This window comes from Ochotona princeps, chromosome X (genome assembly GCF_030435755.1).
Source record: "Ochotona princeps isolate mOchPri1 chromosome X, mOchPri1.hap1, whole genome shotgun sequence".
NCBI lineage: Eukaryota > Metazoa > Chordata > Mammalia > Lagomorpha > Ochotonidae > Ochotona > Ochotona princeps.
Window position 1 is genome coordinate 72,726,029 of NC_080865.1, and position 18,397 is coordinate 72,744,425.

The 18,397-nt window shown below is 40.2% G+C and overlaps 1 protein-coding gene across 1 annotated transcript in view; it reads right to left on the reverse strand.

Annotated features, from left to right (window-relative positions):
- The window catches only part of GUCY2F (guanylate cyclase 2F, retinal), a 106,688-nt gene that overhangs the window by 13,719 nt on the left and 74,572 nt on the right, over positions 1-18,397 (reverse strand). Inside the window, exons 11-15 of the mRNA XM_004590182.3 lie at positions 14,702-14,851; positions 10,607-10,749; positions 8,258-8,421; positions 7,350-7,542; positions 3,005-3,179 (exon numbers count right to left, since the gene is read on the reverse strand). Of these exons, the coding sequence (XP_004590239.2) occupies positions 3,005-3,179; positions 7,350-7,542; positions 8,258-8,421; positions 10,607-10,749; positions 14,702-14,851 (825 nt within the window). The remainder of the gene's footprint in view (positions 1-3,004; positions 3,180-7,349; positions 7,543-8,257; positions 8,422-10,606; positions 10,750-14,701; positions 14,852-18,397) is intronic.

Sequence of the window (18,397 nt, forward strand, 5' to 3'; positions counted from 1 at the left end):
TTGCCAATAGGGATAAATAAGCCTCAAGCACAAAACAGAAATATCTAGCATGGACTCTGGATTCAGACTTGTTTGTTGCAAGGGGAAAAAAAATGTGACTCTTTCTTGTGCCTCAGGGTTGGAAGCAAAGATCTCATAAGTCTGTCTCCCAAACTGTAGCTATTAAGAGACATATTGTTAATGTGGCTGAAAAATCTAAAACAGGTAGACTTAACTTTAGATGATCTGTATTTGGGACATGGAAGAAAACTACATAAAGATACTTAAAATGACATTTTATTTCATTTTAGAACGGTTTTATTTCTTGCAATTTAGCATGAAATTGAATGTCAATGAAATTGAAAACAACGTCAGCAGCCACACTGTTCAAGTGTATCTAGAAAACTCTTAACCTTCATCTTTTGGTCTCTATCGTTTCTATATTTAAAATGTTTCAGCATTATATTGTTGTTGTTGTTCCCTGCATTAAAAAACATAAATATATTATTCCATAAAGATACATAAAAACTGCAAAACTTACATTTCTCATTTTTATTCACCTCTGGTTCAGTAAGAAGCATTCAATGAACACTGAGTTGAGTTCCATGGGGAACAAAACAAGTGTAACACATGGTTTCAGTTCTCCTCGATTTTATATATCTGATTAAAAATACTACCTGATGGGAGGCAATTAAGTACCACCAACTCAAAAATGCATAGTTGAGACAAGAGAAGCAGTCTAGACAACTATTCAGAAAATAGAGAAAAGTGCTTATTAGGACTTGACTCAGTCAAGAAGACACTAATGAAGAAGGTTAGATTTAATTTGGGTCTTCATAGGCAGGGTAAAATTTCAATAGGTGAAATGAAACATAAATCAAAGGCCTATAGTTGGGACTTAGAATGGAACCTTAGGAAACTCCTAGAAAAAGCAGTCTACCAAGGTTAGTAGCTATGTATAAACTGGGAACAAGATTGGGTTAAGTGGATAGTATACAATGGAAGATATTGAACCACTAAAGAATTTTGAGTGGGAAATTACATGTTGAAAAACAGCTTCTCCTCCCACCAACCCACCCACCCTCACAATCCCTCAGATCAGTGTGCAGAATGCATTGGAAGAACTTAAAGTAAAACCAAGGAATCTATTGCATAATTGCTATAGGAATTCAAGCAAAGGGCACTAGGAAGGAGGTGATGAGACGTGGGTGGCCAGAAAGAGATGATAAAAGAGAGATACTAACACTCTTCTTGGCTGTCTGATTGCTGATCATAAGAAAATTGTCAACAACTTTTAAGTTCTTGTTGGTTTATGAGGAAAGGTTACTTAAAGATTTAAATATAGTAAATTAAAATAAACAGTGAATCATCCAAGCAGAGTAGTGCCACAGGAAATTGAAGGTGTGAAACTGGAACAAAAATGATACAGGTACCTGTCTTTAAAAGAAAAATATTAAACACATGTGTGCTATGTGCTAAGCACTTAAGGTACAAACATGAACAGGTTATGATTTCTGTTGACATCACCTTTAAAGTCTAAAGGATAAGGGGAAAACACAGATTATGCTAATGACTGTGAGAAGTATAGATGGAAAGATGCAAGAACCGAAGTAAGAGGATTCTACCAAAGTGATTCAGGCAAGAGTCTGGTGACCTTAATGAGCATGGGTTAAACAAGACACACTCAAAAAATACTTAAAACATAAAATACCCAAGACTTACTAATTGGTTGAGTGTTAAAGATCGATGTGAAGGTGAAATCAGAGAATGACTTTGCTGAAGTAGCTGAGTCAATGATGATACCACCAACCGAAATACACTATCAGGATCAATAAAGAATGTATGGGAAGAAAACATTCTGCTTTAGTTGTGTTGAGCCCCATGTCTATATGGGAACATTCCAGAGGAAATGTCGGCAGGAAGGTAGATATATATTGCCAAGGCTTAAAGGATAAGACTGCTGAACCTGTGTAGGGGGAATTGATTAGCATATATATGTATTTAAACCATGGACAAGAGTGATATCACTGAGGAGAGCTTGGAGGGGAGAGAAAGAAAGGTGGATCAGGACATAACTCTGGATAATATTGTTTAAGACACAGGCAAAAAAACAAAAGGAATTATTACTGATAGAAAATGAGACCCAGACTCAAGTGGATTGATAAATAAATTTAAGTTGAGGATATGCAGACCACAAGAGATCACTGTGCTGAGAGATTTGCAGCAAATGTTAGAGAAACAAAAGAGCTACGAGAACCAGTAAATGAAGTAAAGAAATGGCATTCAGAGAGTAAACAGTATGTTACGAGCCAAAGGAGGGAAAGGTTTTAGGGAGAAATATCGTGAATGCCAAATGTGTCTCAGAGTAAGGGCAGACGAGGACTTGGGAAAGTAGGGAGGACTGAACTCAGATTCCAAAGGAGTTAAGAAGGGAGTGAATAATGAAGAAACGGCCCAGAGAGTGCCATTCCTTCCTTTAAGAAATTGCATATCAAAAGGACAGACAAAAAGTGGGGGAGAGAAGGAGCCTAGAAGAGCCCACCAAAGAGAAAGAGGCAGGGAGCAGAGAGGGAAACGAAAGGGACAAGTGGGTGAAACACCTGTGACTTCAACTTAGAGGTCTATCTATTAGAAAGCTGGGAAAGCAGGAAGCTGGATGGGAAGTTGGCAATGAATGGGGCATATCTTGAAGTTATTCAAACAAAGCGGAACAAGAATAGGAGGGAAATATTGCAGGGATTGAAGTTTTATCGATTAAATGAGTAACATGCACTTATTGATCTTGTTGCATCAGTGAACATGGGAATGCTGGTTGTAAACAGAAGGATTTCGTACTTGGGACAATGACTGCTCTGCTCACTATTGTACTGCAGGTGCTGGCAAGACAGTAAAATTAGGTAGGCATAAAAGCACTAGGTAATTTTGGACACCTGATTAATCCAGCTACTAAGAATCGGGACAAACTTCCTTGTTTGATCTTCCCTAAGCTACATAGGAATGTTTTCACTTCAACTGGTGTTGTTACCTGAGTGAAGGCCCATTCGAATTCGGACTGGTACCTCGGGCATGTGCCGCATTTTGAAAGTGCCCACAGAGCTCAGGATATCAAGGGACATGTTGGCAATCTCAGCCGCATGCCTACTACCATTCCTCTTTGGAAGGCCTGAAGCTACCATGTAGGCATCTCCAATGGTTTCCACCTGGGGATCAGAGGAAACAAAATTAGCAAGTAAGTAACTTTTTTGTGTATTTTGTTTCTTCAGGAGTATGACAGAGGCCAGGTGATCTTGTAAAGTGAGGAAGGCATGGAGACTGTTAATGGTGCACATTCTCAGCTACACATTCAAACCATTTAGGGAGTTTTAGGCCCCAACTAGAGACTGAAGTAAGTGTTGCAACTTTACAAGCACCAAGTGACTCTAGAGAGGTATGAGGCTTCAAGACATATGGGGGCAACCTGGTGGTGTGGCAGGCTAAGCCTCAGCCTGTGGAGGAGACATCCCATATCAGCACCTGCAAGCCGCTCCACTTCCAGTCCAGCTCTCTGATATGGCCTACAAAAGCAATGGAAGCTGGCCCAAGTTCTTGGAACCTTGCAGTCAGGTAGGAGAACTAAAAGAAGTTCCTAGCTTCAGAAAGGCTCAGAATTCACCACTGAGGCCCTTTGGGAATGAACCAGAAAATCTCTGTCTTGCCTTCTCTTTCTTTGTAACTCTGCCCTTCCAATAAAAATAATCTTTTAAAAAAAAAAAGAAATACATAGGTGGAGAAAAGTAGATTTCCTGCATTATGTAGAGGGTAGTCTGGAGGAACACCCCAAGAGAAGGTGCCTGTGATGCTCATCATCATCATCACCACCATCAGCAGCATCACCATTATCACCAACTGCATATGCCTTGAAACCAGCCTTAGGACTGTGGTTATGATTCAGCTCCAGAGAAAGAAGTTTAGTAGTCAGCAAGCATTTCTTTAGATGATTTTGCTTAATGATCAAGAAAAGGTAAGGAATAACAAAGTAGATTCTGTTCCCTCTGCTTTGCCTTGTTACTCATCTTCCCAACAGAAGCGTGCTCAGTCTTTGAGATGAGAAACAAGTTGAAATTTTCAGCTAAATCCAAAGTAAGCTGAAATGGTTTCTATGAAATGTGCCCGTGCTGATACACATTTCAAGCTAAGTCTGATTTTTCCTAAAGAACTCAATCACAAATGCAAGCATATGTGACATCATGAAACTCTGAAGTCGTAGTGCCTTGGCTTAAATCCAAGATCTACCATTCACTAACTCTGTGGCCTTATATAAGTCGCTTAATCTCTCTATACTACAGTATCCTCATCTGTAAAACAGGGCTAATGGCACTACCTACCTCACAGGGTTTTCTAATGACTGGATAATTCAGTGTATATCAAATCACTTAAAGATTTCCTTGTGGATGATAACAAGCTAAGTACAGGGCATTAACATCATCATCATTACCAAATGGATGTATCTTCAAACCAGGCTTAGGATTTATCACTACGGTTTAGGTCCACAGAAAGATGTTTAGTAATCAGCAATAGATCCGTCACAAGACTTTCTATATAGCCAAGAACAATAATCCTTTGCACCTGTAGGACTTTGGACTTCAACATGCCTCCATCCACTGTAATTGATGGGAAGAATATTTAACCACAAATAAACTTTTTACTTGCAAAGAGAAAGAATTATAACACAAATGTTATCTGGTAGGAAAAACTCAGTGGCTGGCAGTGTCATAAACTGGTGGTGGGCCATTTAACTTTGATAAGTCAGACCTGCAAGAGGTCCTAAGGGTGCGCATGATGATGTTGGAAAATCAGAGAATGTGAGTGATGCTGAACCTTGATGTGTAGACTTCTGTTGGGGCAATTCTGCACTGCATCAGCCAGCAAAGGCACACTAAAAGAGAAGGAAATGTGTAGAACAGGGTCTGGTTGAAATGAGGGTGGTAGCAGGAGAGCTGAAACTGAAAGCAAATCACTAGGGCCATAATTCACTAGTAGTCTTCTCACTTTCATTTCGGATTATCAAGTGCAATGGGGTGGTGGATGTTTCTAATTTTACAGGTAAGAAAAATGAAAACAAAAACAGGTTTAGTGATTCACTGCTGCTTCGAATTCTTTTTCCTTTGCACAGTGCTGCTTTTAATAAATAGAACTGAAAGATTAGATTCCAGTTTTTGATTCATATAGCTCTTCTCTGTCATGGGAACAGACAACTAGCTCCCTACTACAACCAAAGTAGCTAATAGCTTTATCCCTAACACCTTCAACAACTGGCTAAATAGAATCAGTTGGATTGATTAAACCAGAGTCTGTGTCACTGCCCATGCTGAATCATCTTTGATTTTAGTTTCAACTGAATTAGCTTTCAGCAATTTGTTTTTCTCTTCAGGCTGCTTGACTTCAACAAGTTAAGACAGGTAGTTTGAGTCCATGGATTTTTTTTCTCCTTTGTGGTTTCCATGTGTGTTTCTTGATCATCTGGCAGCAACTGATTGACAAGTATGATGTCTATTTCTGAGCCCTATGTAGGTGGCTTGGCCTACCCCTGAGGCTCTCTACCTGACCTGAAAGGGTGCAATTTAATCTGAGATAAATACGGTGCCCTGTGTGTGTTCCTGTGTGGAACATTTCAGACTACTGTGAAGAATCCAATGAATGGAGCTACTCATTCTCCAGCTCTACCTTGGTTCCAGGGATGGAATAGCTGTCTAAACTTTGGGATGCCTGGGGCATCTTTTTCCATCAATAAAGCAAGTATCCATGTTGCAGACATCATGGAAATATTCTTGCACAACTATGAGATTTTTGATCATTTCCTGCCTAGAGACAAGACAACATAAAAAAAAGGAATAACGAAAGCATGACACCAAAATGAGTGGATGTAGCCATCTGTTCTCTACTTATTTTCTGCAATCTGTGCAGAAAGAGTAGAAATTGATAGGCTGGAAGAGTATGGGAAGGTGGAAGTGGGGACTTGCAGCCTCACAATTAATCACTTCCCTAGACCTCAGACCAGAATGTTGGCTTTCAGTTACCTTGTGATCATCTGCTAGCACCCTGCCATAACGCTATGTCCCTTCCCATATAGAAAGAATACCTAAAAGAGGACACCAAATTTTTTGTTTTTGTTTTTGTTTTTAAGATTTATTTATTTTTATTGCAAAGGTGGATTTGGGGATAGGACAGACAGAGACGGAAAGATCTCCCATCTACTGGTTCACACCCTAAATGGCTGCAAGAGTAGGAGCTGATCCCATCTGAAGCCAGTTTCCCACATGGTGAGGGATCCCAAAGCTTTGGCCATCCTCCACTGCCTTCCTAGGCCATGCACACAGCTGGATTGGAAGCAGAGCAGGAGGGACACGAGCCGGTGCTCAAATGGGATGCCAGAACTTGAAGGTGGAGGATTAGCCTGTTGAACCATGGTGCCAACTCCAAAGCCATCCTTGTAATTTAAGGAAGTAAAACACACAACAGCATCTGATGGTCTATCATACACTTATTACATCTCTTAGATATATCAGATATAGGAACATCTCACTGCTCTGTAAGTGAGAATTACAAATGGCCTCTTTAAAATGTCAACTTGGACCAATTAGTAGTGGTTGCTTTGGGTGTTGGGTGGAAAAAAAATTTAGGCTACATGCAGGCTCAGCAAAAAAAGTAAGTGTTGTGACTGTTTTAAAAAGTCTGCAATGGGCTCAAGGTGGAGAGGAACACTCCCACACTTGCCACATCTTTGTTGACCATGCATTAAAGTATTAAGGGATGGTCTGGAAGACAATAGGAATGTCTAGTGGTGCCCTGTAACTTACACGGCCTTATGTCTAATGATATTCTTCTTTGTTCCTTTCTCCTGCAGAGGACACCAAATTTTAATAGTGTGTCCTAAATCTACACAGACTTTATCAAGAAGAAATGTGGGGCAGTTACCAACTACAGCTAATATAATGAATATTTCTGCTGTATTCTGTTTTTCTGTTTTCTGTTTTTTCCCCACAGTGTCTACCATATTTCCTATGCTGTTAGTACTCCGCTACTGAGAAACAATCACTCTTTTGTCTTCAACCTCTTCTTAGACATAGTTCTAGAAAACATCTCCAAAGAAAGTTGACCATCAATCTCTTGCTGAGTTGAAAGTTGTTATTTTGTAAATTGGGACATTAAATGAATTCTATCTAGCTGCATTTTCAATAAGATGCCAAAGAAAAAAGATGTACTACTTAAATTTTTCTTCCTAAATGACAACATTCTATAACATTATAACCTTTATTTTTAGAATATAGTATCCAGATGAGCCTTATATAAAAAGTGTACTCTGGAATACACTCCTTTGATAAATCACTTACCTTGTAGACATCATGGCTGCCAATAATTGCATCAAAGAGTGTGTACAGGTCATTCAAAAGATCTACCACCTCAATGGGCTCACTCATGGCTGAGATGGTGGTGAAGCCCACAATGTCACTGAAGTATAAGGTGACCAAATCAAAACCTTCAGGTTCAACTGTGCAGCCCTTCTTGAGGGATTCAGCCACTGATCTAAAAATCAAACACAGTCATTCCTAAGACACAGGCATCCCTCTGTGTCATGCACATCTGCTAGAACACAATTATTTCAATAGTCACTCCCAAGTAAATGATGAGGAAGAAAATGTTGCCTGGATTAAAACATTCACTTACTCTACTAAGATACATTGAATGCTTACAGTGCACCAGGTCCTAGAATATAATATGAAACAGTCTTAGTCTGGGCCTTCATGGCTTTTTTTAAGCTCTCTTACCTCTGCACCTTAGGGAATGTTCCCAGGTAATTGTTTTTCCACGATATTAATTTCTTCAATGATCTCCCAAAAGATGCTATAACATTAGATATTCTTAAAAAGTTGAAAACTGTGGCAACAAATAAGGTTTTCAACAAAGAGAGGAAAATACCTGGAAATAGAGCCTTACCACTATTCCTCTAGGAACTCAAAGAACTACCTTCTTTTGATTGGTCAACCTCCTGGAAAAATCACAATGTAACCTATAGGCAAACCAAGGCACCAAAACTTAAATGATCAGTTGAAAATTAGGATGTGTGTTTTGCTACCTTGGTTTTCAATTTTACTTTGATTTAAAGGTGTGACTCAACCCCACTGGAGTAGAGAGAATGGAAGGCAGGAAAAGGGAGCAGTTAGTCGATGGATCCCCCGCCCCCTTTTTTAATAGAATATACTGTTATAAGGATTCACACTCCTCAGGTGTTCACACATACAGTGGTAGCATCTGCGTTAGAAGCTTTTCTGTTTTCTGTTTTTCAATTTCCAGCTCTTCAGTCCGCTCCCGAATCAGTTCTTCCAAGTTGCTAGAATACTGCTCCAACATCCGAAGCATAGAATCAATGATATTGGTCTTCTTCCCCTTATTGAAAGTTTTAAACTGAAAGTAAAACAGAAAGAGGAGCCAAGGAATGCTTACTCCTCAAACTCAGAGATGATGGAGCAGACCCCATTTCCTCTTAAAAGCCAGCTCAGAAGAGATGAACCAAGATATACATAGGAAATTTACCGCCCACCCCAATTGTCATTCTGGCCCACTCACAGTGTTCTTTTCCTGTAGAGTAGTTCTTCCTCTACATTCTGGTTCTTTCAAGTCTGAGCAAAACTACTCTTGGTAGGCTCTTTCAGTTTTCAGCTACTATTAGATGAACAGTAACCACTTTAACGGATTTGATCTTGAGCCCAGAGCAGTTGTGGGTTTGGTAAAGGAAAAGAGGGCAGGAAGTGCTATTTTATCCTTCTAGGTAGTCAACATATTAAATCCCTTCTTCTTCAAATGCTTTGTGTTGCTAGTCTTTGGACAGTGGGAAGTTCTTTGCCTTCTTAGAGAGGACTGAAGAGCTTCATAATGAGATCTACCCCCAATTTCTTACCATAGGATTCAAGAATAATAGTGTCCCATAACACCTGCCTTTCAGGGCATTGCAGGTCATGTAGAAATGCAACTTGTCTTGCCAAATGCTATATGCTGATGATTTAGAGGGTGTTGCAAACTACAAAATTCAAATATAGTTTCTGGGGACCTTGTCAATCTACATAGATGTGGAGCTTGGCGCCGTATTAGAATCTCCACGCTGCTATATTTAGTATGTCCCCGGTATGTTTGTAATAAGACTGGGGTAATTTTACTGAGCAAACACCTACCACTCTGTCCCAGTGTATCTTCTTATATACTTGAACTGCACATATTCCATTTAGCATCCAATGAGACAAGTCCAAGACTAGGCATTTCCTTCTAAACTTAACTCATATATATGTATGTCCATTGGGTGTAACCTCCATAGCCAGTTCAGATACTTTCTTTTACCCAATGCAAAATACATATACATCATTGCCTAACTCAAGAAACTTCTCTCTCCTCCATATAACTTTTATTAACTGCAGGAAGCTGAGAGGTTAGCCTTGTCATCAGACAGATTCAACTTCCACTGAAGCATTTTAGGGAGCAAAGCCCCAACAAAATCTTGTTTGGCAGTCTCATGATGGTGTACACTACTATCCTTCACCAGCTTCTCTGATGCCTTCTGAAATAACATCTCTAGCATCATGTTAAGTTTTTAGAAATTTGACCTTCATGGTCCTTTGCCTTTTCCATACTATTGAACACCTGTTTGAGTGTCCTCAAGAAACCCAGTAGGGCTAATGGAGGTATTGTTAGCTGAGGACACGGATGACTTCATAGGCAGGGCCCTACAGGCTTTCAATTCAACTCTTTCTCTTTTCCGCCTCAGGTATCTGCCACTCATAAAGCATCTCAGTGCTGTACTCCAGCCAGGCTCAAAAGCCTCTCTGCCAAGGCTGACAATGCGCTCATGGAGCATACCCTCAATGTTAGTCTCCTGCAATTTCATTGAAGCTCTAACTAGCATGCTCCAACACAGAGACTACACCTCAGCTTCCTTACTCACTCTGCCCTTTCCTCCACCTTTTCAACAACAACCCTAGGAAAAGAACCTACCTCTTTAGAAATTCATTTTCCTAAGTATAAAAGTTATCACATTACACATAGTCCATTGCCTCAAAAACAATGCCCTTGAAACTTAAGGAATTCTCCTGATTTTACGGTTCACATTTCTGATTTCTTCCAGTTTCAACAAATTCTCCAAAATGCCATATTTTTTTTTTTACTAACCCTCCATAAAACAACACAGCTTAGCTTCCTAAGTTCCTAGGGTGTCCATAGCAAACACAAATCTCCAAGAAGCCCCATCTATTCCATAGTATTCCTCTTTTAACAGTCTCCAAGCCAATCCATCCAAATATCTGGTGATTCAATTTCATTTTTGAAATACTGATCAGGCTAGACTATGGATAGCCTGGAGCAGTAGTTAGGACACTGAAAAGTACCATAGTGAACCCTCAGGCTCTTGCAGGAAACTCTGGTAATATACTAGCACCAGGGACTTCAAAGTACCCACTACCCATCTGCTTCTCCAAGGGGCATGCCCTTTCCAACTTAGCAAGAGGCTCCTTCCACAATATGAAAGAAATCCAAGGGGTTATCCTTAAGTTTGCTGGCTTTACAATGGCCTCTTGGCCAGTGATGAAATCTGCAGAGTTCTCACCTGACTAAATATTTCATCAAAAGTTGGTCGTTGTTCTGCAGCCCAGCACTGTTTCATCAACTGCAGGCATTCTGGAGGGGCGTACTCAGGAGAAACCACTGGTCTATACACAGGAGGAGGCCTTCTAAGTCTGTTTATAATTTCTGCCAAGATGCAAGAAGAAAAAGAATTATAAGTCACATGAGGGAAAAAAAAAACAGGATAAGATAACTGGGGTTTGACCATAAAAAGAAGGGTTTGGGAGAAAAGACAGAAAGGCCATCTCCTTCTCTTTCTTTTTTTTTTTTTTTATTAATTATTTTGCATTATGTGACAGTTTCATAGGCTCTTGGAATCCCCCCACCCCTCCCCACGTCCCTCCCCCCTGGTGGATTCCTCCACCTTGATGCAATATTACAGTTCAAATTCAATCAAGATTCCTTCCTTGCAAACGTATACCAAGCATAGAGTCCAGCTACTTATTGTCCAGATGGGTTGAACAGTTTCTTGGAGAGACCATTTCTGGTCCGAAGTTAGAGCTGGTAGAATATCATCCCAGTCAATTAAGAGTCCCAATATAACATCAACAGCAATTTGCAATATTATGGAATTGACATGGTTTTGAGTAACCAGTATGTTAAAAAAAAAAAAAAAAAAAACAAGTCCTAACCACAACCTATGATTAGTTCATTGACATTTCAATTTTAGTTTATATTCAGGTCCGGCTGCTATATACCTTAAAATGGCTATAAGGTACCACTCAGCTGTCTCGTGTCTATTTCATAGTTACAAGCCAGTCTAGATTATCCTAAAATCTGCCAAGATCAGCAAAATTATACTTCAACACAACAAATGGCTAAATATCTCCTTCTCTTTCTTCTTTGATAGCCTAACTGTAAATTGCATGTAAACAAAAGCTCCATTATGAAATGAGGGGAGGGTAGCAAGAAGCTAATTAGTTGAACTATTGTTATCATGTACATACTGCTTTACCATGATTCTACAGGGTTTTGGATGTGGCCTATCCAATCTCCATTCTATTGCTATAACTTCAATGCCCTGGCTTCCCTCACCCATACCCAAATCATATAAGCCTTACAATTCCCACAATAAACTCCTTTATCTCTCCCCATTGGCCAAGCACAACATAGGCCCAGAATTTTGATCTAGAGCCTCATAAAGATCCTACCAGTTGCTAGTCCATGAACTCTCATGGAATATTTACCATGTACCAGTACAGGATGAACATTATACATATATATATATATATATATTCTTTCAGTGGATTTTCATTTTATAGATGGAAAAACATAGACACAGACAGAAGTAGCTTGCCTGATATAGAAGGCTATTAAATGACAGATTTTGAATTTAAAGCCAGTCAGTCTTAATCTACCACACCGTTCTGTTTTCAAATATCTCAAACCTCTACTGGGAGATTCCAAACTCCCTACTCATATCTAATAGTCAACAGTACCCAAAGATCTAGATAAGCCAGGCTGACCTTTTTCCAAGAGAACAAAATGTCTTGGGAGCAAGAGAAAATTGTTAGCCCTCAGGTCACAGCACTACACAGTGGACCTCAAACTCAATCTCTCTGCTTCCAGCCCAGCTTTCTCTAAGTCATTCAAACTGTTCTGGGCAGGTGTTAGGGCTAGCAGTTAGTACTCTCACGCCCCACCTGTATCAGAAGGCATGCCTGGTTTGTACTCCCAATTCGAGCTGCCTATTTCAACTTATCACCAATGTAAATACTTGGAGGCAGTGGGTAATGATGGCTCAAGAACTTGAGTTCATATCACCCACATAGCAGATCTGGACTGAGTTCTCATTGTGGGTATTTGGGGAGTGAATCAAAAGGGATCTCTCTTTCTCACTCTCTCTCTCTACCTTCCCCCACCCCACTTCTTCTCACCAGTACTATCCTCTCCACCACTTGTAACTCTTAACATTCACCTCTTGAGCCAATTCTTGCTTGCCCCACAAATTTTCCCTTCCATCTCCTACACTGACTATAATACCTACAGATCCCGTAAGTGCTTCCTTGTCTCCATGACAGACTTCTCTGTTGTTTCTTCAAAGTTGTGACTTCAAAGTTCTTTATGACATCACAACCTTCAGTTCCATTAAGTCCAGTCTTCACCAGTAGTGAAGTAATTACTGCATCCTGCTCTCAGTATAAAAGATTCCATGGGAATGAATCTCTTGGAATGGAACTTCCCTACACAGAGACTCTGAAGCAGAGGGAGCCCTTGTCACTTTTTCAGAACATTGCTGAGTGAAACTGATCATTTCTTTGCTTATGGCCAGCATGACTCATGCTCTTGAGGATCTCAGTCCAGTTGAGATAAAACAACAGCAAATAATGTAAGTCATTTTAGCATATAAAACCACAAGTGAATATGAAGGCAGCACCTGATTCACACTGAGGAGTCAAAAAGGTCTTCCAAGAAAAAGGGACTCCAGTTGGATAAGGCAGGTTGGGAAGTGAGTAGGTGGAGGAATTTCAGGCATTGCAAATAGGAGAAGTGAAAGAGATCTTACTGTTTTTAAAGCATTGCCAGTAATGCTATCTAGTCTGAATCCAGACAATGACCGAAGATAAGCTTAGAGAAATTGCTAGAATCTTGATTTAGAGGAACCTTCTTTGTCAAGTGAAAAGTCTAGGCTTCATTTAACAAGTAGTGAAGAATAGCTGAAGAGCTTTCAGTGGAAGAGCAATGATGGGGCCCAAAGTAGAGCACAGGATATCTCAGTGATTTGCTTGCCTTTTTTATTACTTTGGAATCTTTAATTCTGAATAAACATAGACTTCCAGAAAAAAATTAAAAGTTTCACAGAGACTGTGAACCCTTCACTGTTTCTAATGTTAGTAAGCTACATAACCACAGTGCAAAGGAAACTAGCATTCGTACAATGCTACTACTACAGTCCATGCTTGAATTTCATCATTTTTCCCACATAGTAATCTTCTGTTTCATAATCCACAAGCCCATACTGCATGTACTTTTGTGCCATGGTGTCTACTAACATCTTAAGGTTATTTTGTCTTTTCATGACTTTGGTAAGTGTTAATCAGTTATAAGTGTCTCTCAACTGAGATTTCTCTGAAGTTTTCTTCTACTCAGAGTGAAGATATGCATATTTTGGCAAGAATATCACAGAAGTAATGTTTCATCCTCCTTCGTGTATCATATCAAAGTACATGCTTTATTATTAGTGATGATAATCTTGAATGCTTTTAAGACAATGTCTACAAGATTCACACTTTGCAAACTTGCCATTTTCCACTTGTAATTATTAAGTATCATGTGGCCTATACTAGAAGATTATGTATATAACCCACTTGCTCTCACACCCTTGTCCATCATTTTTTTTTGTTCCATTGGTGGATCTTGCCTATTTTTTTTTAACTTCATGCTTTTGAGAGAAATAGAACTCTCATCTGCTGGTTCACTGCCAAAATGCACACAACATCCAAGGCTGAGTTGCAAGCAAAGCCAAGAGCTGGACTCATAATCCAGGTCTTCTTTACGGGTGATAGGAACCCAATTATTTAATTTGTCATCACTACCTCCCAGGTCTACATCATAGGGAAGCAAAGTCAGGAACTGGGGCCAGGAATTGAACCTGGGTTCTCTGTTGTAGGTTGCAGGCATCCTAAACAGTATCTTAAATCACTAGGCCAAACACTTGCCTCTAACATGTCTTTTTATAGGAGTTAATAATGTAAGTCTGTGGCATGTCACAAGAACATTGAAGATTATCCTAACATCCAGGAGCATCATAAAGAGCGCTGAAATGTTTAGCAGGGAGTGTCTCAAAGGAACAGAGGGAACCATGGAGAAAAAAAAAAAAGGATAGAAGAATTAACATACATCCTGTGGACCTTTGGTTATGTGATGGTTTGAAACAGAATCATTTTCCTGGGTGAGGAAGTTTCACCTAGATATTTAAAACTATCTGGCTCCAAATGTCAGACAACACAGGCTACTGGAAGATGAGCAGGCTGTTAGCACAAAGAACAAACTCCACTGGCAAATCATAACAGCTTGGGTTGGCTGATGAGTTGGGTCAGGGTGGGTCCATAGTGACTCTTACTCACTGCTTGCTTACCTTCAGCTGGCAGATCCATCATGCAGAATGGAGTGCCCCGGACCATCACTTCTTGCATGATGATGGCAAAGCTATAGACATCTCCTGCAAAAGAACCTAGCTTGCTGCCCTTTGGGGCTCTCAACAGTTCGGGAGCTGTCCACAGCAACTCTGAAAAGCAAGCATCATGTAATGAATGCGAGGAGAATAAACTGACATGAGAAATGTCCTTAAGAGCTCTGAAAGATGATGTTTGATATTTTTGTTAGACAAATTGGCATGCTAGTGTCCCCTAGGGCCAGAATATATGAATGGAAGGAATTATATGCAGAGAAAATACATGATTTTCTTCATTGAAAACCATATAGACAAACAGCAGAGGTGTGGGGAAGGCAGACAAGCCCCAACTAAAGAAACTGACACTTGGTTTCTTGCTCGCTTGAGCCTGTAAGAAGGTGGAAGGTTTCCAGGGAAAGGTGAGTTAACTGCCAGACTAGTTGCCATAGATTTGCTGTTTCCTAAGATCTACATCTCTCTGGTGATTTGATTGTGTCAAGAACTTAGGGATTTGTAAGATATTTTCTTCAAATCTTCTCTAAAGGAATGAGAGGATGATCTCCTCTATTCCTTTCTGGGGCCAAAAACGCAGCAATTTCTTCAACTTAGATATACATATATTTATCCAAAATCTACTGTGTACCAGGCACTGTGCTAGTTGCGTTGATAGTGCCAAGAAAGAATCAGACCTTGCATTTACCCTTGTGGAGTTCACAAACCAGTGGGCAAAGTAGATGTGTGCAACCGTTACTGGGATACAGTAGAAACAGTTATACAAGCCACTATATATTTACCTGTTATATACTTCCTGCATTTCAGGCCTCATTGGGGAATAAAAGATTATTCCTTTCAGAATTTATAGCAAATAGAATGTCAAAAAATGCTCTGGATGGCCCCTTAATCTAAAGAACTACACTTGAATAACATGAAAAGATAGTCAAAAGATGGAGGAAAATATTTTATGTTGAATTACATGGAATTGCCACTTCTTGAAGTGGAAAATTGGCAATTTTATCAGGTGTCAGCTATTAAGAAAATAAACTGAGCTGATAAAATTAATCCAAGAAGGCTTCCTGGAAAAGTTAAATCTTATTTGTGCTTGTTAACATGGTCAATGATGCAGCTTTCTGAATCCGAGAGGGTAAGGGCTTTGCAGGGAGAAAAAAAAAAAAACAGTACGTGCAAAAGCACAAGAGGCAGAAAGGAGCAAATTGCAGGTGGTGGGAGGGTGGTAAGCAGATTAGCTTGGCCTCTGTTAAGGAATAATGACAAAGAGAAATGGGGTTGATGAAGTGGGGGAGGGAGGATGGCTGGAAGAATGGGGCCAGAAGGTGAGAAGCCCTGAGAGCCAAATGAAGGCATTTGGAGTGAATACAAAAGGCAGTAGGGGTGCTGGAACTGGAGAAGGGTTTTGATGAAAACTTTGTTTGGGAAGATTAATCTGGCAACCTGCACAAGCTGGATTGAAGGAGCGGGGGAGACCAGCTAGGAAGTTATTGCAGTAAGAGAGGGCAGGGAGGTGAAGGAGGTCTGAGTGGGGAAAGGGCAGTCACAACCAGGGTGGGGAAGAAGCTTTAGGGGAAGGCCATAGTGGAGAAGGAGGGACAGGGCTATGGATAGGCTCATCGTGCTTGGGGAAGGGAAAGGAGTTGGAGAAAATGACACGTTGATGTCTAGGTAGAGAGGTTGGAGAAGGTCTGTTAAGGGTTGGAGGTGTAAGCGGCACTACAGGGAGGAGGGGCAGCAGGTAGTGATGACTAACACGTCATGGAGTTAGATTTGTAATATTGGGAAGGGTGCCTGGGGGACAAGTTCCTACAAAGCTGGAAATGAGTGTGGAAGGTCAGAGATTATTTTGATTTGTTAGTGAATCCAAGCAACAGAAACTCACTCCAGAAATGCTTCTTTTTGGCCAACCCTGATTGAAATGGTTAAAAATAAATTCTGACTTCATCCTCAGTCATGGATCCATCTTCTCTTCTTGTTCTCCAAGAGCACCCAGCTTCTGTCACCCCTTCCGCCTTTCCAGGCCCCTTTGACCTTCTACCTACCAACCACGCTTTCCTGTGAAAGTCCCAAATAGATTTGCTCCAGTGCCCTTCTGTGTCGCTGCCTAGAAGGCTTAATATTAATTAACAAAACTAAAAAGATTGAACGATACGTTAGTCAAAGGGCTACATTCCTGACCATGGCATTTTAGGCACCATAGTTTTGGGGGGAGGGCAGAAATGGTCATTTGGAAGCAGGGAAAATACCATGGGACTTCTTCATCTTCCTAACATCCTCTCACCCTGCACATTTAGAAGCACAAGAAGGGAAAAGACAGCCAAATTCCCTGGTAAAAAAAAAACTGGGTGATTAGATACAGCCATTACCAAATCGTATTTTCAGAGAGCACCAGTATGTATGTTGTTAATGGCTCAAATAAGGCTTTACACTTGAAAGTGGACAGTAATGAATACATTTACAATCCACCTTCATTTCCTCATCTCAGTCCAGAATCAAGTGAGCTACCAGGTATCATCAGACTTGAACCCTCCAAAAAGCTAGAACAATTACTTTGGCTTGTTTTGTACCTACTGGAGCCAATGCTAAGTCTGATCATTGCTATGGTGATAAAATTGATTTTGAAAAGCCAGTGTGGTGCAGTATAGCACAAAGTAACTCAGAACTAGAAATCGAAATCTCAGCCTGGCCACTAGTTAGGATCTTCCAAATAACATTTCATCCATCTCCTCAAGTAAGAAGTTCAGACAAGTTCCATTATTTCATTTCACTTCATTCTTTAGTTACTTCAGCAAATATTCATTTTGCCGGATGTTTTGAAAGCTCTGAGAAAGGCAAACCTGTTTTCTACCTTCACAGAATTCATAGTTTGTGTGGGGCAAGAAGACAACTGAATAAATTAGTTACACTGACAGCATGTTTCCACAATGTTCAAGATCCGAAAGGATCATAAAAGAGGGAAACAACTGAGTGCTGGCATCATGGAAAGCCTTCTAAGGCAGTAATACTTGACTTGAGCCCTGAAGAAGAGGTAGAATTTAGGCAGATGCAAATGTGTAGGATGAATGGGAAGAGGAGTGTGTCCCAGGCATAGAGCACAGCATGTGTTAAGGTCTGGAAGCAAGTTAGATCCTGTGTAAAACAACCACTGGAAGTTCAGCTTTGCCATAACAGAGGTGAGGAGGGGGTAACTAAACATGAGTTTAGCAAGGTTCAGCACACGCAGAGCTCATAAGCCATGTAAAGAAATTTGAACTTTATCCTAAGAGGAATGGGGAAGCTATTTAATGGATTTAAGCACAGCTGCAAGGTGATCAAATGTGCAGTATAGAAAGCTCCCTCTGGCTACACTCTGTGAAGACTGGACTGAGAATCCTGACTGAAGAATGAAGGAATGAAGATACAAGACGGAGAAAGAACTAGCCCACCAGAAGAAAAACCTCTATACTCACTTGAAAACAAGGTCTCTTTAAGTTTAAAAGTTGGCCAACTGTGAATTTAATGGAACATTGGGAAGCTGAATTGTTTCTTAATATCTATAAATGACTAATTTTGGCAGATTTTCCATCTCCATAGCTGTTGTCCCAATATCCTGGAATTGATGCAAGGCTTTCAAGGTTCCAAATGGATTGACCAATAATTCCCATACAACTA